Source organism: Hyaena hyaena, unplaced genomic scaffold, assembly GCF_003009895.1.
Source record: "Hyaena hyaena isolate Hyena2069 unplaced genomic scaffold, ASM300989v1 scaffold_509, whole genome shotgun sequence".
Lineage (NCBI taxonomy): Eukaryota > Metazoa > Chordata > Mammalia > Carnivora > Hyaenidae > Hyaena > Hyaena hyaena.
In genome coordinates, this window is record NW_024081142.1 from 413,798 (window position 1) to 435,884 (window position 22,087).

At 40.8% G+C, this 22,087-nt stretch overlaps 1 protein-coding gene across 1 annotated transcript in view; it reads left to right on the top strand.

Moving 5' to 3' along the window:
• The window catches only part of PELI2 (pellino E3 ubiquitin protein ligase family member 2), a 195,363-nt gene that overhangs the window by 159,984 nt on the left and 13,292 nt on the right, over positions 1-22,087 (top strand). The window contains exons 3-4 of the mRNA XM_039255137.1: positions 8,595-8,696; positions 19,385-19,582. Coding sequence (XP_039111068.1) covers positions 8,595-8,696; positions 19,385-19,582 — 300 coding nt within the window. The remainder of the gene's footprint in view (positions 1-8,594; positions 8,697-19,384; positions 19,583-22,087) is intronic.

Below are 22,087 nucleotides of genomic sequence, written 5' to 3' on the forward strand. Positions count from 1 at the left end.
GTGTCATGACACAGTGCTCTAAGAACAAGTTTGTATCTGAGGAGAGAAAATGCCATGTTATACCACATTCCCTCTGCTTTCTTTCATTCCAGTGAAATCAGCGCTGCTGATGTTATTCTCTCTGTTGAATGATAAAGATAGCTAAAGGATCAAAGAGGTTCTATAATTTGGCTTTGGTTGTGAGTGACTGTGCTAGGATTCAAACCTGGGGTCCAGTGAGTGAGTGTGTGTGTATGTATGTGTGTGTGTCTCAGCCATCAGAGTCCACTGACCAAGCTGATCACTGCAATGTCTACGTGTGGTCTTATTTCGTTTCCTAATGCACATGTGAACTTGGAGCTCAGCAGGATAAGCCAGGCAGTGCAGTGAGGCAACCAGCTAGCCCGAATGGCTGCTTCTGCCCAGCATCCAGGCACTTGCTGGGTTATGGATGGCTACTGCAGCAAGGTTCTGCAGCGCCGATGAGCTCCCAGGGCAGCGGTCATGTGTCCGTACCCGCCGGCCCCCTGCTGCACCGCCCCAGCGTCCTCATGGACACACTGCTCTGGATGGTGAAATCATTCAGCAGTTATTCATTTCCAAGCTGCTGCACAATTCACAGCAGACTCATTCATTTGCTCATAAATGTGCCATGAACATAAATATCAGAAGTTGGTTTTAGACAACAAAGTTTCAGTTCATTGGCCTTATTTAGTCCTACCCACAAACAGTTTCCATTGTGTTTTTTCATACCAGTTAAAATGCTGTTTCTACAGCAACTCACCCTGTCATAGAATGCTTATGTTTAGTAACCAGAATGGCTGTGAGAGGTCAGTGTAGTTATTTATCCATTTTATCAGGTCCTTTCTGCCATAATCATTTGTATAGATATGTATTTAATTTGTATGACGGACTGAAATATTAACTTACAAATTAGAACTAACAGTTAAAGTGGCTGTAAATGAACTTGCCTTGGGGCACCTGGGTGGCTCAGTCAGTTAAGCCTCTGACTTCAGCTCAGGTCATGATCTTGCCTTTGCCAAGTTCAAGCCCCATGTCAGACTCTGTGCTGATAGCTCAGAGCCTGGAGCCTGCTTTACATTCTGTCTGTCTGTCTGTCTGTCTGTCTGTCTCTCTCTCTGCCCCTCCACCACTTGTGCTCACTCTCTCTCTCAGAAGTAAATAAACATTTAAAAAATTAAAAAATACACTTGCCTTAAACATGCAGAATAATTGGCCAGGGGGCCTTTACTTACTCTACGATGCCTTGTTAAAGAGCGCTGGGCTGTGGACATCATTTAGAAGGCTGCTGGGAACACAAGCTCATAGGTTTCTTGGTGGAACCCAGAAGACAAAGGCATTGCTGGCTTCCTGAGTAGAGCATACAGGATATTTCCTAGGACTGTTCCCATTGGAACAGATGCTGTTAGAGCATCTCTGTCTTATTCCTGAGCTGTTTTGTTGGAAACTGAAGGAGGAGGCTCAGTGAGCACCATCACAGAATATGGGATGCAAAAACTCTTCAGAGCAGCCCTGTGAGAATTTGAGATTTGGAAAAGGTTCCTTCAGGGGCGCCTGGGTAGCTTAGCCGGTTAAGCATCCAACTTTCGCTTAGGTCATGATCTCTTGGTTCGTGGGTTCGAGCCCCGCGGGCTCTGTGCTGACTGCCAGCTCAGAGCCTGGAGCCTGTTTCAGTCTGTGACTCCCTCTCTCTCTGACCCTCCTCTGCTGACGCTGTCTCTCTCTCTCTTCTAGAAATAAATAAATAAATAAACAAATAAATAAATAAAAAAAAAAGAAAAGGTTCCTTCAGTGTATAAGCCACAGCAGGTGTCTCTTTGGAGAGGCGAACCCAACACTGATTATATCTACTCATGGAGAAGACTCTGCAGGGTGCTGCTGTCTGCAAACACTGCGTGACCCAGAGTATTAATTGTGGTCCAGTGATTGTTGGCATCCAGGATGTCTAGACAAGAGAGATTATTAAACCCTGGAATCATTTGGTTCTAGGAAAGACACATTAATAGAAAAATTAAATATAGATTTGAAGGAAAAGAAATTTGTTTCTTTTCACGTGAAGCTCAGATTCACACACATACACAGATACTGTCTCCGTTAAATGAGATCAAATCTAGTAAGGCATGCCCAATTGGTATATATAGTACTTGTGGTTTGCCAAAGTTTGGCTTCATGGTGTCTAATGTCATTGGCTATTTTTTTATTCCTGCCTTTCTAAGTATCCCTTCTATTACTGATCCAAATGTGGGAGGAATGAAAATTGTCCACGTGACATGCTTGGTTGGCTTTGCCTCCTCTGAGAATGCCTTCCAGATTCCTTTGATATGTTAGTCTGTAAATATTAATTTTAGTTTTTTACTATTTTTTATTTATTTCTGAGAGAGAGAGACAGCGTGAGCAAGGCAGGGTCAGAGAGAGAGGGAGACACAGAATCCGAAGCAGGCTCCAGGCTCTGAGCTGTCGGCTCTGAGCTGTCAGCACAGAGGCCAACGCAGGGCTCGAACCCATGAACCGTGAGATCATGACCTGAGCCCAAGTGGACGCTTAACTGACTGAGCCATCCAGGCACCGCTAAATATTAATTTTAAATGCTAATATAAAACTTTCTTTATATCTCCTTCAACAACTGAAGATTACCACTGTAAAACCATGTATTTATGCAAACCACGGACAGCCACCACTTAGCTTGAGTTCAGGAGCACACGAAACTGCCCTTAGAAACCTGTCCCCTGCTCTGTGCGGAGGCGCTGTGCTACCTGCTGTGGTCAATATACCCAGTCCCGTAGCCCCGGACAGAGGTAAGGGGAGTACACATAGCCCCACAGTGTCCTAAGTGAGAAGTCACCTAAGACAGAAGAAAGGCTGTAACACCAATACGTCTTGAAAACTGATTGGTCCAGTTGTTTTTGCTGTGTAGCAAACTTAGCAAAAATCACCTGATTTGGTTCATAATTTTATGAATCAAGAATTTGGGAAGGACACACATGGGCAGTGTGTCTCTGACCCACATGGTGAATTTGGGGGCAGTTGGGACTGGAAGATCCACTCCCAACGTGGCGTCTTCATCCCTGTGTCTGGGTCTCGCTGCTCCGTGGCCTCCCTCCCTCCACGTGACATTTCAGTCTGCACGGCCTCCCCTTGTAGCTTGATGGCCTCTGGGTAGTTAGGCTGCTTCTGCGGGGGCTCAGGACTCCAAGAGCAGGTGTTATAGGGTGCCGTGCCGAGGAGAAGCTGCAAGTCATGTCTGTCCCAGCCTTAGAAGCCCTATATGTCACTTCTCGTGCATTCTGTTGTGGTCCAGCAAGTTTCCAAGGGCAGCCCAGATTTAGGAAAGATGAATTAGGTGATGCCTAGTAATTGCCAGAGCAGGAAAGCTGTAGTCTGTAAAAGAGCTAGTTGTAAAACTCCTTTGGGGAATATATCAGTTTTTCCCAACAACTACTTTGTATTTGAAGAAAAAGTGTGACATGTTACCTGTCGTTTGTTCCATTTGTATTTGATTTTTGTCTGGATGCAGTAAAGTCAGTGTTCCTGGAATAATCATGGTAATCATGCTCATTGTAAATGGACAACAGTGGCAAGAGAGGGCTGTTTTAAGGATGAGTGATTGGGAATATCGTTGTGCCGTTGACTGAAACAGAGAGCCCAGGAGGGGAAAAAGTTACGGCCAAACAATATAGCGATGGGTATTTTGTTACTTGCAGTCTATACCAACTAAAAGCAAACTTAAAACCCTCATTTTTCTCTCTGAACAAGTCTGGGACAGGTAGTCCCATGTGTGGTTCAGCTCAAAGGTGCCAGGGCTCTGTCCACTTTCCTGAGAGTCTTCTAACCTTCCTTCCCCACTGCTAGATGGCCACCTCCACTCCACACCTCACAGTGACATTTTAGTAATGGAGAAAGGAAGAACTCTCTACTGATGGCTCCCATCCCCAGGAGGCCCCCACCAGATTTCTCCTAAGTCCCACTGGTTAGGATTGGGACTAACCACTGCTAGCTTCCGGGCCTAGGAGATTGGCGTTTTCAGGCTTTTTCTTGGAAAACCAGCTCAGCAGGGAGAAAGGCATTAAGTAGGTAACCAGCAATGTCTGTCACAGTGATGAATTCCATTTTCTCTCCCTACACAGTTGATAAAAACTCGCTTAGCCTTATAGAGCTTGAATTAGATAGGCTAAATCATAACTATAATAAATTAGTATTTTCGAGAAGCCTGTTAGTTTCTCAGTGGGCCTTTCCCTTTGACTCTGTGATTGAGAACTGATCCCACTGCTTCATAACAAGCAAAAGATCCGATCTTTTCCCTCTTAGAATTTGAATGAAAACTCTGTGACTGCTGTGAAAACATGTATCCATCCCATTTTGCAGGATTGCCCTTCTGGTATCGTTCCATTTTCTATGTCTCCATATGTGCTTTTATATATGTATCTTCTGTTTTATATGTGCAAGAAAATCCTGTAGACATTATGAGCCATGTTTTAGAGTCTGGAAGCCCAGAAAACTCCCTGACGTTCAGTCTGAGTGGAACCAGGACAACCATTGTAGCCCCTCTGAGTGGCAGAGGCTGGCTGAGCTGAGCAGAGCCTATGACACAAGTAAAGCTAAGAAAATGTAGACCCGTGGCTGGGAAGAAACTGTCCTGGCCCTGAAGGGTCCTAGCGTGGGCACCTGGGATTGCAGGTTAGTGATGACATAATATCCATATGCTTCTACATTATATCCAAAGTACCCACCATCGTTGACTGTCCTGAGCGGATAAAGTTGGAATCCTTTATTCTGTGGCTCTGTAACTATAATTGTCTCATCCATAATTGTCCAGCTGAGATATTTTTAACCCAGTAAAAGTCACATGCAGTAAATTGAAGCTGAGGTGTCCCTGTGGGTACCTTTGCAGATGAAAAGGAGGGGAGGGGAGAGGAGGAAAGACCTGAGGAAGGAAGCACTACATCTCATCTTGTATCTGTAGCAGCTCATTGAATTGTCTGACATTGGTTGAATGCCTGCCGTGCCCTCAGTGCTGGGGACAGAAGAATAGATAAAGGTACTCGCAGTGCTGGGACAGAGTCGGCATCTCTGCCCCGTCGTCACAGCAGTAAAGCGAACACGGGAAATCAGCGCTGTCCACCGGGGAGGTTGGGCTGGTTTTCCTTACCGTTTTATAGCGCCTGGTTTCCAAGTTTGAGTTCATGCAATAAAAATTACATTATGTCACAGTAATTGTGTTTGAACTACATTCTAGTGAGTGCCCAGAGAAGGCCTCACTACTCCCCTGTATGATATTTCAGTAGATTTCAAAGCCACTTGTTACCTTGGGGAAATGCTTATTTCCAAGATACCTGCGATGATGGACTCACGTCCATGAATCTGTAATTGACTAGAAGCTGAATTTCTGAAAGTTGTATTTTAAATGTTAAACGTCTTGTTGAAAAATGGGTACTTCTAACAAGAAAAGAGTGTAATGCCTTAGGTACTTGCCAGAAAGTAAACAAAACCAGATTTCAAGCTTGCACGGTCTCCTAACTCCCTCCCCCACACCCCCCACCACCTCAACCAACCAAATCTGGCCCCACTCCTGGCTTTAATATGCAGACAAGATGATGTGAGGCCAGCGTGTGTAATCCAGGGAAGACTGCATCTCTCCGTTTGTTTCTGAGGATGCCATCGATGGCCTCAGGTGGCCTGGTTTTGACTGCCACCTTTTGCTCCAGTGTTCTAAGGGCCAGCTCATCACCATGCTTCTCCCTGTGGGTGAAACCTGTCACAACGCCAGCACTGAGGACTCGGACAGGCAGTGCGCTCCTGGCTTGGCACTCACAGAGGGAAATCATGGCGAGAACTAGAAGCAGCTTGCAGGTGGATGTCACTCCAGTTATGAAGTTCCTCGGCCATCCCTGCCACAGGGGAGCACGTTACCTGCGGCTCAGAGCCATTCACAGCCGTCTGGGACTCGTTTCTCCCTGCACAACCACTTTTCCTAATTCTCCGCCTTCCCTTCATCAGCAGCTTCTGGAACACAGCCCGCCGCTGGTACTTTCTTAGTCAGAAAGTCTCAGGAAAAGCATTCCCCTAACCCAAAAACATTCACCTTTCCTAACTCCCCAGTTGTTTACGTTTAGCCACATAAAAAGAGGGCAGAAGCTTGAAACTAAATCTTCTCTATGTGGGCTCAACATAGAGGTGTCCTGGCTCAGGCATTCAAGGCTTCAGAGTCTGTGCTTTCTTCCGTTTGGGGGTGGCCAGCCAGGGGTCAGCCTAGGTTGTGTGCTTCCCTGTACCAGGAGCAGTTCTGGGTGTGGCTTCTCTATCCGCAGCCTTTTCCATGTATTGTGCAGGCTTATAATGACTTCAGTGGTTATTATAATAGTTTGAGTGAACAAGGTAGAGCAGTTGTGTCCACTAACAACTTAGGGCCTGTGAAATGGCTGCTTGCGGGTGTTCCCCAGAGCGGCATGCAAGTGTCGGTCCCGTGCCCAGGGCGGTGCCAGGTTATGGGGTGAGCACAGCAAGTCATCCTGGGGCATTAGTTTCTCAGCCGATTTGGACATGTTTGAATGTCAAAAGTAGCCAGTATTTTATGGAGCAGAATGCGGAATTTATAATGATTTTAAGGTAAAATGTTTTAATATGAGAACCTTGACTGCAGGCTACTTTCCCAGCTGTCTCCAAGGTTCAGGCGACTCTCTTCCAGCTCAGGCAACTTTGATGGAAGTTTGAGAAACACCGTCTATACTCAAGAAGGTACAATCATACAAAAATGGGTCACTTCGTAAAGGGAGTTCCCTTATGGCATTGGTTAGCTTCTCATTTTGCAGATAATTGGCAAAGTGCAGATATTCCCTGTTTTATGTCTGTATGTGTCACGAAAGCTGTGTTTTGGGTTGAGATATTTGTAAATTGAATACTTCTAAATGAAATAGACACTTCTTCAGGAAACCTAAAATTCACTTATAAGTAATCACCCCCTGATTGCTAGTTTTAATAAGTTTGAGTTGAATAAAATTATTTTTCTTAAAGTGGGTGTTTTCACATAACTATAAACATCCATTATCTATTTATCTTGAAAATAGCGCTTTATTAGCTTGGCTTTCAAAAAATGTCACTTCTGTCAATACCACTGAATTTACCTGACTCTGACCAATGAAAATTTAAGCCTGTTTTTGTTAGTGGACTTGAGTAGTGTAAGGAAGATTTTTTAGATTTCTGGCCGTATTAAATATTTAAATTATCTCTAATACTTGTATTGTGTTAATGAAGCCTATAGAACAAAACAGTTCAGTCACGAAGTTCCTCGGGGCAGATGATTAAATAAGCATAAGATTGACCAGGCTAACTTCAAAGTTGATTTGGAATGTTGTACTATTTCTGGCTCTAAGCAATTATATTAGTCAAATATACATGTTCAGAGTACATTTTCATTAACATGCTTTCTATGTCCAGCTACTTCCAAATGCTTTCTTGGTCTTCATACGGTGTCATTATTCAATAAATGTTTAATAGAAAGGCTCATTAAAATTTTATTTATTATACTTAATGTAAAAGAGTAGAAATGAAGATAAATGAGGTTGAAGTGGGATGGATAAAATGGAATTGAAATAATTTGGAGTACAATTTAAATAAACTCCTTTGTTAATGTGGAAGTATTAGAAGTGTGTGAGTGACCACAACTTAAGATGTATCCAAATATATCACTGTGAAGACAGTAGAATATTGTATTACTGCTTTCTAGATTCTTTGAAGAAAACTGTCAGCTTTAGTCTAAAAATAGAAAAGATAAAATTAACTTAATTTACTTATGTATTAACTTAGTATATATCTGGGTTAAGCAACTCCTTATACTCTGTCCTATACCATATTTAAATCTTGTATGATTATCATTGGCTAGATGGATGTATAGAAATCCTTAAAGAATATTTACATTTTTTCTCAGTGATTTTTTTTTTTTTTACTATGATTATAATCTCTTTTACATGGGGAAGATAGAACAAAATGTCACTGGCCTACTGCTGGTAGTGTTGAAATCAATTTTTTATTTTTCATATTTTTTTATTTGACAGTACATGCATGCATGAACGGGGAAGGGCAGAGGGAATCTTAAGCAGGATCCACATTCATCGTGGAGCCCAAGCATAGCTTGATCTCACAACTGTGAGAGCATGACCTGAGCCCAAACCAAGAGTTGAGTGCTTAACTGACTGAGCCCCCCAGGCACCCCAAATTAAATTTTTGAATAAACCCTCTTACTCTAAAATTTCTATCATTTAGCTAAGGCAGTATAGAGAAAGTATATGTTTTCCTTGAAACATGATTAAATCAAGTCTTGCAAACTGGTAAGTTTGATTTAAGTATGGTTCATACGAAGATAGAATATTGGGTCAAACCAGAGTCATAGAGGTCAGTGTCTCTGTAATTCAGGGCACAGCACAGGGACAGGCTCCAATTTAAAAAAAAACAAAAAAACAAAAAAAAAAAACCAAAAACAAAACACATGTTGGCTTGTATTGGTTTGGCTGGTTGAGTGCTGTTTGTTAACTACAAACAGAATTGCAGTGAAGTTGTTGAAATGAGATTTTGTTGAATTGTCTGTGTTTATTTCATTATAGGCCATCAGCTGCAAAGGTCAACACAGTATATCCTACACCCTGTCAAGGAATCAGACTGTGGTGGTGGAGTACACACATGATAAAGATACGGATATGTTTCAGGTAACGTCTTTATTTTTCTTTTTTATTGTGGTGTCCTTAACATAATGTTCGTTTCAGGCATGCAGTATAACAGTTCCATATGTGTGGATATTACAAAATAATCACTACATCAAGTTCAGTTAACATTTGTCACCACACATAGTTACAGTTTTTTTTCTTGGGATGAGAACTTTTTAAGTTCTGGCTACTTTCAAATACACAACGCAGTACTATTTACCATAGGCTGTGCTGTCCATTACTTCCTCATGACACATCTTTTACTCCTTCATTGAAATGTTAGCATCCTTCATTTCGATATGTAGTCAGAACTTCTAGCGCGGTAGTGTTTGGTGATGTACAAGGAGAAAGAAGTAAAGATAATATAAAAATTAATTCCTCTTTGGTTTTTGAAAGACTAAGAAAAAACTTAGTTCTAAAATTGCAGACAAATTACAAATGCTATGTTCTTAGATCTCCATGCAATGAAAATACACATTATTTTTACTGTATAATAAAAATTTTTTAAACCAACCACTTTGAAAAGCAAACATGTTCAAAATACTTCCAAAATAACACTTGAATCAGAAAGGACATTGGTATTACAGTTATAGGCCTTTTTAAAAATAAGGCAGAGAAGGACAGATACCATAGGTTTTGCACGTTTAGGAAGATTAGGAGGAACTTAATGGAGGACCAAGGGGGAGGGGAGGGGGAAAAATAGTGTGGGAGAGGGAGGGAGGCAAACCATGAGAGACTCTTGAATGCTGAGAACAAACTGAGGGGTGTGGGGGAGAGGGGAAGGGGGAGATGGGCATGGGGGAGGGCATTTGTTGGGATGAGCACCGGGTGTTATATGGAAACCAATTTGACAATAAACTATTTAAGAAAAAATAATAAACATTTTAAAAATAAAATAAAAATAAATAAAAAGAACCATAGAACATTTTGTAGCAAAACTCAAAAGATGTGACCAACCTCATACTCAGTCGGAAATGTAAAAATTGAAGTGCTTTAATTATAGAGGAAGGAGGGAAGAAGGAAGGAAATCAAGGAACTAACCATTGGTCTCTAAGAGTTTTTTCTTTAAAAAAATGACAGTAAGAAAATATAGAACAGGGTCATGAATAGTGGTTCCTATTAGTGGTATGTAATAAGAAGTCGAGAAACACATCAAAAGAAAGCAGAAGGAAGGAAATAATAAAGGAAAAAAATCATCAATTTAAGAAGAGAATTTATATATCCAAGACTTGGTGCTTTAAAATAACAGAAAATTAAAATTAAGTTTAATGAAGGAAAAAAATCAAACAAATTGGGAGCCATGTGGTTTTGCATTTCTTTTTTTTTTTTTTTTATGTTTTTATTAGAGAGACAGAGAGAGGGAGACAGAGGATCCAAAGCAGGCTCCGCACTATCAGTGCAGAGCCCGACATAGGACTTAAACTCATGACCTGTGAGATTATGACCTGAGCCAAAATCGAACATTTAACCTACTGAGCCACACAGGTGTCCATAGGCTTTGCATTTTTGTATGGGGAGTTATATTATTAAATAAATGATATTGAAGCAAGTGTCAAAACTGTATAATAGATAACATCATAAAGGGAAATAAGTAGTTCTGAAAAATAAGAAAATATGCTCAACCTAGCTCGTAACAAATTCACATTGCACAGACACATTATGTTTGACTTATCAGATTGGCAAAAATCTGGAAGGTTTCATCAGAGGTGTGGGGAAACCCTCTCATACTGCTATAAACTGGTATGACCGGTGTGCAGCAGCAATTTAGAGATGCTGTTGGAAATGAAAAATGCTTGCACTCTTTGACTCCACTCCTCTGTTTCTAGAGATTTATTCCAGAGATACCCCTACATACATGCAGAATGACATTTTTACCAAGTTATTGCTCAAATCAAGGTTCAATAGCCAAAGATTGCAGACAACTTAAATGTCCTTCAGTAGGGGACCAGTTCAGTAAATTCAGGTACAGCCATACAGTGGAGGCCTCCAAGGCTGTAAAACAAGATAAAGCTCTATATGTGGACCTAGAAAGAGCTCCAAACATGGTTAATGAATTAAATATTAAATAGTATTAATTATATGGAGCCATTGATAATCTATTCAATTAAGATTATTTAATCTCAGGGGCACCTGGATGGCTCAGTTGATTGAGTGTCTGACTCTTGATTTCCAACTCTTGATTTTGGCTCAGGTCATGATCTTGCATTTTGTGGGATCAAGCCCCGCATCGTGCTCTGGGCTGACAGAGTGGGACCTGCTTGTCATTCTCTCTGTCTCCCTCTGCCTCTCCACAACTCATGCATTTGCACATGTGCTCGCTCTCTCTCTCAAAAATAAACATTTTTAAAAAGATTATTTAATCTTAAATGTTAATAAATCTGTTATTAAATATTAAATAGTATATTACTAAATATTAGCATAGATAAATGATTTAAATAATGCTTATATGCATTAAAAATCTCCAAGAGGACAAATAAGACATTATTATAAAGCAGTTGCCTTTGTGGGGAAGAGGTCTGGGCAGTGGGAGACACTGGGGGGGTGTGTTTCAACTATGATTTTTGAACCATGGTAATGTGTTAGCTGTTTTTTAAAAGCTAAACCACCCCAAATAGAATCATAGTCCTAGATATGGACCAGTTAATTAAGGGCCCCAAAAATAAGATTTCTCATAATTAGACCAAATATTAACAGTGGTTTTAGCCATGCCATTCCATTTTATAACATCCTAAATATTTTTCTTCTCCTTCAACCAGAGAAAATCTCTTCCTAAATAAGTATATGCCTGCATGTCCCTGTTGGTAATTTTAGTGGACTTGATAATAATTTTCTAATACTTTCCAAAATTATAAATCTTCTATTTACAAGTGTTTTCCATAGATTTTTTTTTCGCATGTTTTACCTAGAGAACAGATTCTCAATACCAAAAAAAATAAAGTGCATCAAGAAAATTTTACGGTTGTCAGCGGTACATTTTCCACCACTTTCAAATCAACACATCACTGCAATGGCACCTGTAATTTCAGCACTATTCTTTAGTGACATGTTGGGACAGAGATCACGTGTTCTCCACTATTGTACAGTCACAATCCACTCACATCTTTCACTTTCCGCCTCACCTCTGCAAATGCAGGATGAATGAAAGATTCGTGAGAATCTTAACAGGAGATCCATCGTCTTGACAAACTTAAGTGCACAGTACAGTACTTTTACCACAGGCACAGTGTTATCCAGCAGATCTCCGAATGTATTCATCTTGTGGGACTGGAACTTCATACTTGTTGAACAGTGATTCCCATTTCCCTCCATCCCGAGCCCCTGGCAGCCACCGTTCTGCTGCTTCTGTTGACTATTTTGGATATGGCACATAATCAGAATCGTGCAGTATTTGTAATGTCCTCCAGGTTTATGCACGTTGTTGCGCGTGGCAGGATTTCCTTCTTCGTAAGGCTGAATAATATCCCATTGGATATTTTTCTTTATCCATTCACCCTTGATGGACATTTAAGTTGTTTCTAGAGCTTGACTACTATAAGTAATGCTGCAGTGAACGTGGGGAGCAGATACCTCTTTGATATCCTGATTTCAGTTTTGTTTGTTTGTTTGTTTGTTTTATTTCTAGGAGAGAGAGAGAGAGAGAAAGACAGCGTGAGCAGGGGAGGGTCAGAGAGAGAGGGAGTCACAGACTGAAACAGGCTCCAGGCTCTGAGCTGGCAGTCAGCACAGAGCCCGAAGCGGGGCTCGAACCCACGAACCGCGAGATCATGACCTAAGCGAAAGTCGGACGCTTAACCGACTAAGCCACCCAGGCGCCCCGTGTTTGTTTGTTTTTTATAAGTACCCAGAAACAGGATTGCTGAATCACATGGTAGTTTTATTTTTAATTTTTCGAGGAAACTCCATATGGTTATAAACATCTAAGAGCTTTTTGCACGCTTCCCTTTTCATCACATGGAATCTTTGAAAGCCTCAATATTTAATGAAAGTAATTTATTACCACTTCATTAGAAGCACACTTAAGTGAAACTGACATTATTTTTAACTGCACATGCATGGCAATGAAGAATGCAATGGCCATTAGTACACTTCAGTGCCGCTGCTTTGATTCCTGCTAAAGCACATGATTGCCTGAGCACCATCAGAGTAAATGTCAGCACAGTGGAAAAGGCAAACGGCATGTTTATATTATTATGAAAGTAATTTTTGGCTTCATGGACCTGGTCCTTAGAAAAGGTCTCAGGGACCCTCAGAGGTTCGTAGGCTACACTGAGAAATACCAGATTATACTATACTAAACTCTTAATTGCATAGCTGAGAAATTTGGGTCTTTGAAAGGCAAGGTAACGAGGTCCTAAGGGTAGGAAAGGCATTTATGGCAGACGTAAGATTTACATCCCTGGAGTTCTGCATTCTCTACATAGTACCGGATCGACCTCTTTACATAAAGGATGGTAATTCACAAGAATTTATAGATTCACTAAGAAAACATAACAAGTTTGTCATTTTAACTAAAATAATCTGATTCTACTTGCAAAATAACTAGACATGTTGGAGGATTACTATCCAGTCACTCTGCAGAGTAGAATTAAGGCACTCTCAGAAGCCCCTGAAAAATCAAGCTTGTTTTAATTTGTCTTCCTTTTACAAGTTATTATGTCCCAAACCCACCGCTGACAAAGATTACTGAGCAAGAAGCACTGTCGCATTCCTATTTCTCAACCATGGACCTTGGTGTTGAGGGCTGTTCATTGTGGCCATTCTCTATAAAATGATTTCTAAGTTAATCGAGCATTTAAAAGCAAAAAATCAAAGAAGGGCCTGTGCTGCTTTTCCCATGGCAGAAACAGATAGTAATATCGCCTAAGGAAAAAAATATCAATTAGATCTGAATTTAAGAGATGGGTTAAGGGTGAGAATGTCTGAGTTAATACAGAAACAGTTTCTTAGTAATTTTCTAGAATAGGAGTAAATAAGGGAAACAGGAAATAGCATAGCTATTGAGAAAGCAAAATATTTTCTAAAAGCTTATCAAAGAAATCAAAGTAGATGATGAAATGTCTTACAGGTCCCTAAAGGGAAGTATGATATCAAATGCATCCTGATCGTCGGGGTAAGGAAATCGGCCAAGGCCTCAAGATTTCTGTTTCATAGTCTTAGATCCTGGGTGCTGCTATAACTTATGTTTTTGGTTTTTGTTTGGTTGGTGTTTAATTTAGTTGGTTTATATAGTACTTTTATTTTTTTAATACTTATTTTTGAGAGAGAGAGAGAGAAAATGAGTAGGGGAGGGGCTGAGAGAGAGGGAGACACAGAATCCTAAGCAGGCTTCAGGCTCTGAGCTGTCAGCACAGAGCCCCATGCGGGGTTCAAACCCCACGAACCATGAGATCATGACCTGAATCGAAGTTGGACGCTTAACCAGCTGAGCCACCCAGGTGCCCCTTTAGTACTTTTAGATGGTAATGTTTAATTAAGTAGCATCCATCTAGTTGAGAAAAGTTAAAGAATATCTGCTATATAAATAGTTATTTCTTTGGGCGCCTTGGTGCCTCCATTGGTTGAATGTCTGACTCTTGGTTTCGGCTTGGGTAGTGATCTCATGGTCATGGGATCGAGCCCTGCATTGAGTCCTGTGTCAGGCTCTGTGCTGAGTATGGAGCCTGCTTGAGATTCTGTCTTTCCTTCTGCCCCTCTCCTGCTCTCACATGCTCATGCTTGCTCTCTCTCTTAAAAAAAATTCTTAAAACATTGTATATGTGTCTCTCTCACAGGGTTCATAGCTGACTGTCATAATCTCCCATTCATCACTTTCATTTCTTGAGCACCTGCTATGTATCAGATACTCCTGTAGTTACTGAAGACAGACAGCCTGCATCCTAAAGGAGGCAAACAGACCATAAATAAGCATTCCGGGGGCGGGGGGCAGAGCCCCAAGCAGGAGCAGAGTGAAGGAGGAGGACAGTGCAATGAGATGAGCTTGGAGAGGTGGGGCCTTTAAGGCCAAGTAAAAAATTTGAGTTCTAAGCAAGGGAGAGGTATAATCTGATTGATATTTCTTAAAGATACCTTCAACTGCTATCTAGAGAAGAATGAAGGTGATATGTGTGAAAACAGAGACCAGTTTGGAGACTAAGGCAATGCAATCCCAGTAAAAGCTGAGGGTGACTGGAACTAAGGTGTGGGAAATGGCAAGATGGAAGCTGTGTTTGGAGGCGGTATTGACAGGTGGCCATGGAGGAAGGTAAACAATCGAGGATAATCCTTTGATAGTGAATTTTAGCTTGAGCAAATTGGACGCCAGTCGTCGGCGTGGGGCATCTAGGGGTTGAAGGAGAATCCAGGTTCTGTTTAGAACATGTTATATTTTGAGATGGTTTATCAGACACCCAAGCAGACTGGACTAAGCATGCCAGTCTGAAGCTCTGGTAAAGATCAGGGCTTTTTGGCTCATAATGGGATTTGACAAGATGATCTAGGGAGAGAACATTTATTTTGAGAGAGAGGGCACTCAAGTGACCAGGGAGGGGCAGAGACAGAATTCCAAGCAGGCTCTACACTTAGGTGCAGAGCCCAATACAGGGGCTCAGGCTCAGGAATCATGAGATCATGACCTGAGCTGAATCCAGGAGTTGGCCATGTAACCAGCTGAGCCGCCCAGGCACCCCAGGTTTCATTATTCTAATACCAGGTGCAGATAAGCCAGGATATGCAGGCTGAGCTCTGCAGTAGTGCTGTCAGTAGTGCTCTGGGGTAGACCCTCCACGGGGTGGGTTGAGGAGAGAAGTTGAGTGAGGGACGAGTAAGGACACAGGAGGGTAGTAACTAGTGATGGGTTTTTCAAGAAGTATTGCCACTAAGTGAACTGGAGAAATGGGGCCATGGCTTGAGGGCTGCTTGCAGGGGAAGGAATATGTTTTGTTTTGTTTTGCTTTTAACTTTTTTAATGGCTATTTATTTTTAAAAGAGACAGAGTACAAATGGGGAGGGGCAGAGAGAGAGGGAGACACAGAATCTGAAGCAGGCTCCAGGCTCTGAGCTGTCAGCACAGAGCCCAATGTGGGGCTTGAACCCAAAAACTCTGAGATCCTGACCTGAGCTGAAGTCGGACGCTTAACCGACTGAGCTACCCTGGCGCCCTGGAAGGAATGTGTTTTTAAAGATGAGAGACATGCCTAGAACAGTGCTACTCAAAGCGTGCTCAGCTGAGCCTCCAAGCGTCCCTTAATCGTACAGAATGAGCAGAGTAGGACACGGAGAGGAGTCTGGAAACCATCATAGCACTTTGTATCGTACCTGAAACATCCAAGCAGGTGATCATTTTTCTAATACTTTTATTGTACTTTTAAAAAGTATCACTGACAAGCTGCTGTTTAAAAAACAAATTGGTCCTTTTACCCCTACAGAGTAACAGAGTTGGGGAAGCTTCACAATGTGTTTGGTAGCTGATGGCAAGATCTAGTATAAAAGAGAAATTGAAGATTTGAGAGAGGGAGGGGACAGTACCAGGAACAGAATCCTTGGGAAGAACATGGAGACACCAATCCCAGCAGACAGATTGGTCTTGGATAGAAGCGGCAATGTTCCATCCCTGTCTTAGGAGGGACGTCAGAAAATAAGGTTATAGATGCAGAGACATGGGTGCCGTTGGTCCAGGAAAGATGAGGGGAGCCCTCCCAAGTTCTTCAGTGCCTTCCTACCTGTACTGACTTCGACCTAACAACCAGGCAAACCCAGACTTTTCTAAAATATATAAAACTTACAGTGCTGAATGATGCCGTGTCTGTGGTATCAGTAAAATTCTCCCTGTGGCTGCTCTATGGATATCAGCACTGTATGATTATCAGATGAAATTCAGGAGCATCTTGGCTTGTCTACATGACTGCCCTTAAAATAATGTAGAATTGATCCAGTATTCAAAAGGATGGGTTCCAACTTTTGCACACGAGGTGAGCTTTCAGCAGGAAAGTGGCTTAGGTTTTTTTTTTTTCTGGCAAAAGCAACATCAGGTTTGTATCTGACAGTATAGAATTTTACTGGCACCCTATAGGTTAGAATTAAGTGGGAGTGAATTGGTAAACAATTGAAACATGACGAGTCAGATAAGTATCAGTGACTTGAAATAATTGATCGTAACGGTATGGTCCAGTTGAAATGTCATGTTTTACAGTCCATTTCAGTTAATTCATCAAGACATTAATATATTGGGATGAAATCACAGTGGCCTTTCCAGAAGACAGTAATCTTTGTGGACGGTAACAGTTGTGTGACTGTTCTACCAGACAGTAGAATGGTGACATTCTACCAGAGCATGGCTTTGGCTTTGAGCCTATAAGAGAGCTTGAAGAGTCTCTGCCTTCTTGCATGGAGGTAACAGAAACTATGTCAGAGACTGTGAGAGCTTCAGGCAATTGTAGAACTTACCACATTTCCCTCCCAAGCTTCACTGGGCAACTGTATTCATTGGACAGGACAAGTTTATTCCTGAGTTTAGAGTAGCCTTTATTTTCTTGTTTATAACTTTTCTATATTTGTAAAATATTTTGCAATAAGTATTTACTTTTCTAATTAAAAAAATATTTGACAATGAAATAGGGCAAAGCAAATACTGTGTGATATCACTTATATGTGGAATCTTAAAAGAAAAACAAATCGAAACCATAAAAGTGGAGACTAGAATGGTAGTTACCAGGGGCTGAGGGTGTGGGGGAAAGAAGAAGTTGGTCACATAGTACAAACTTCCAGCTGTAAGATGAATAGATTCTGGGGATCTAATGTACAGCATGGTGATTATAGTTAATAATACTGTATTGTATACTTGAAAGTCGCTAAGAGAATAGCTTTCCAAAAAAAAAAAATAAAGGCTCATAAAAGAGAGCAGACTGAATCAGAGCTTCTGAGTTACGTACCCAGCTTTTAAATGAATCTAGCAGAGGGAAGACTTTAACTTTAGAAAGATGAATTGTATGGTAAAGTTTTATAAGATCTCTTAATTTAGGTTTTATGTTGCATCTTAAACACGTTATATATTTTCAAAACCTGAATGAAATGCAGGCAATATGCATCTTTTCAAGTTGATGAGTTTCCGTGAAACCAGAGGTTTACTTCTTTCAGGCACATTAGGACAAGAAATTAAGGATTGTAAAAAAAAAAAAAAAGGAGGAGGAGACAGAAAATAGATGCCTGTTGTCTGTTGGCTTAATACAGATAGTCTGTGCATAAAAATGTGTGAGATTTGCAAAAGAAATAGAATAATAATTTTCCAGGAAGCCAACAGAGTTAAATGATACAAGATGATACATATTTTTTACTTTTATTCATTAGGGTGAAAAATATATTACATCTTCTGTTTTAGATAGAATTTTGAGATCAGGGTAAAAACACCTGGGAAATTAACTTTTGGGGGGGCTTACCTGTACACATCTGGGGGCTCCGTGTGTCCCTCCCCTTGTCAGCTTCTGAATCAAAGTCACTAGTGTTAGGAGAGAACGTTAGTATCCCATTTTAGTGAGAAATGATTTATTTACATATAAGTGATTTTAATTTAAAAAGTCTCTTTGGCATATAAATAACATCACTTTTTACGAGTTAATAGATGCATAGAACAGTATTACATGTACGTTTTAATATTTTGTCTTGAGGATTTTTTAAATTTTTTTTAATGTTTATCTTTTTTTGAGAGAGACAGAGCATGAGCAGGGAAGAGGCAGAGAGAGAGGGAGATGCAGAATCTGAAACAGGCTCCGGGCTCTGAGCTATCAACACAGAGCCCATTGGTGGTCTCGAACTCACGAGCCACGAGATCATGACCTGAGCCAAAGTGAGACGCTTAACTGACTAAGCAATCCAGGCACTCCTTGAGAATTTCTTTATTTGTAAAGAAATACTTAACTCTTCCCAGTTCCCAGGACAGAGCAGTACCTACCTTATTTTTATTTATTGAGTATGAGACCCTTTTTTAGAACTATAAGATCTTCCTAATGAAATGTATTCTTTCTGGAAGTGTTTAAACTTACCAAGGAAAAGTAAGTCAACATATTATTGGCAACTCTTTTAGACTTTCCCAAGAGAGAATTTTTTTTTACTTCAAAATTGAAATGTTAAGACCAGCTTTTTAAATATTTCATTTGACTGCATCCCAGACTCTAGGCTGACTTGTATAGCCCTCTACATCATTCTCATTTACATGGAGCATGGCAACAGCCATTTGGTCTCTGTCTGGGTTAGGGCTGTTCTTGCTCCATGCCATGAGTCACTGGATTTACTTAGTGGGGAAAAACAATCCCTGTGGCCGGGCACCGGTTCCTTTGTTTCTTGGCTTTCTTTAAAATCTTGTTTTTTTCCAGCTGGAAATAGAGGGGGCGGAGGAGTTGGTGAGGGAGAGAATAATTTGCTGTTAAAGCAATGTTTTTTACCTGATCCAAGAGATACAATCTGTGGGGGGGGGCAAGACTTCATATTTTTCTCTCAAATAAAAAATTTACATTTTATCTTAATATTTAAAATCTGATGATTGGTTACTATAATATCACAGTTAAACAAGAAAAGGAACAGAACTACATTTATTTTTTCATTAAATTCCTTCCCTCAGAGTAGATAATGAATGCTAAAGGGATCCGGAACGCTCATTCCATGTGAAGAAAATATGGTGACATACTTTTCAAATGAGTCATGAGTGCATTTGATTTATTTAGGTGGGCAGATCAACAGAAAGCCCTATCGACTTCGTTGTTACAGACACGATTTCGGGCAGTCAGAACAACGATGAGGCCCAGATTACACAGAGCACCATATCCAGGTTTGCCTGCAGGATCGTCTGCGACAGGAGTGAACCTTACACAGCACGGATATTCGCAGCCGGATTCGACTCTTCCAAAAACATCTTTCTTGGAGTAAGTACTGTGACTAAGTCTATTGTTTCAGGAATAACACCCATTATTATCAGATGTAACAGTTGATGTGGCCAAAAATCTGCTTGACACAATGCCTCTTGTTAGATTTGGAGATTTTAGTTTTCAGATGTGGAGTTTAGAAGGCTGTTATTAAAAATCTGAAAGTAACGAAGTCATTACTTGATACTTGTTCCAGTTGCTAAATTACAGTATGTAATTATCTTTTTTTAAAAATGTATATTAACATTGCACTTAATGCATTCTTAGTAGATTTAAGGGGGTTGGTTTCAGAGGGAAAAATAAATGGTCAAATCTACATAAATGGAGTTCCAAGGAAAAAGTGACATTCATTCAAAAAATTGTCACTGAGTGTTTGCTGTGCTACAGGTCAGGTGTTATAAGTGTGATATTACAGAGAACACCACAGATTAAAAATCTCTGGCTTCAAAACATGGAAAGAACCTAAGGGTCCATCGACTGACGAATGGATCAAGAAGATATGGTTTATTTATACAATGGGATACTACATGGCAACGAGAAAGAATGAAATCTGGCCATGTGTAGCAACATGGATGGAACTTGAGGGTGTTATGCTGAGCGAAATAAGTCAGGCAGAGAAGGACAGATACCATACGTTTGCACGTATAGGTGGATTAGGAGGAGCTTAATGGAGGACCGTGAGGGAGAAGAAGGGGGAAAATAGTTGGGGAGAGGGAGGGAGGCAAACCATGAGAGACTCTTGAATGCTGAGAACATTCAGGGGAACAAACTCAGAGAACAAACTGAGGACTGATGGGGGTGGGGGAGAGGGGAAGGGGGGAGATGGGCATGGAGGAGGGCACTTGTGGGGATGAGCACTGGATGTTATATGGAAACCTACTTGACAATAAACTAAGAAAAAAAATAAATTTAAATTCATTAAAATAATAAAAAAAGTCTCTGGCTTCGTAAGGTTTCTCTGTAAATCAAACCCAGAAGTTTTGGTGACTATCCAGTTTTAATATAGTTTTGGGTTTTTTTTAATCAGGATGTTTTTGCAAGAGAAAAAAGAAACATGCACAATGGCCTAACCAGTAACAAAAATGTGTGATTTCAAGTAAAACGGAGCGCCAGGGAAGGCAGGCCCAGGGTTGATGGATTTGGCAGTTCTGTGACGTCCAGGGAGCCAGGTTCTCTCTTGCCCCCTCCCTCCCTGGGCAAATCCGCTTCCTCAGGCGGCCTTAGGGACAGAGATGTCTCCTGCACTTCCGGACATCCCTCCACATAATGACTCCTAGCTGAAGAAGAGGCGGCACATGCCGTTTCTAGTCTTATCTCTTTTTATTGCTTTTTATTTACTTTTTGCAGTTGAATGGATTTGACATGTACCATTGTGTGAGTGTAAGGGGTACGGTCATGTTACTTTGATACATTTATATGTTGTAAAATGAATGCTGCGGTAGCAGTGTTTACCACAGTCACAATTACAGTACAGTAACATGGTCTGTATTCAGAATACGGTGCCTTAGATCTCAATGGCTAATTCTCTATAAGCTGAATTCGCTAATTCATTACAAGTTTGTACCCTTAAACACCATCAGTCTTACCACTCTCCCCATGTCCCTCTGCCCCCATCCATCCCTGGTAACTACCGCTTTGCTCTTTCATAAGCTTAACCTTGTTAGATTCTACCTATAAATGATATCCTGTAGTACTTATTTTCTCTGACTTAATTTGCTTAGCATAACGCACTCAGGGTCCATCCCGTGTTGTTGGAAATGGAAGGCTACCCTCCTTTCTCATGTATAAACAATATTTTACTGTGTATATGTACAGTGTCTTTTTTATCCATTCATTTATTGATGGGCATTGGGGTGGTTTCCAATAATGGCTGTTGGGAATAATGAGATAACATAGGAGTGCATATATCTCACTGAAATCCTGTTTTCCTGTGGGTATGTGCCTGGAAGTGGAAATTCTAGATCATATGGTAGTTCTCTTTTTAATTTTTTGGCTCTTTGGTGTCTTCTGTGGTTGCACATGAAGTTTAGGATTATTTATTCTTTTTTTATATGTATTTATTTTTGAGAGCGTGAGACAGGGTGTGACCAGGGGAGGGACAGAAAGAGAAGGAGACACAGAATCTGAAGCAGGCTCCAGAGTCTGAGCAAGCGTTCAGCACAGAGACTGATGCAGGGCTCGAACCCACGAACCGTGAAATCATGACCTGAGCCGAAGTTGGACACTCAACCTACTGAGCCACCTAGGCGCCCCTAGGATTACTTATTCTATTTCTGTGAAGAATTCCTTTAACATTTTGATGGAGATTGTATTGAATATGTAGTAGATGGATTTGGGTGGTATATCCATTTTAACAATATTCTCCTTTTTTTATTTTAAAATATTTATTTGTGCTTTATTTTTTTAATGTTTTATTTATTTCTGAGAGAGAGAGAGCATAAACAGGGGAGGATCAGAGAGAGAGACACACACACACAGAATCCGAAACACGTTCCAGGCTCTGAG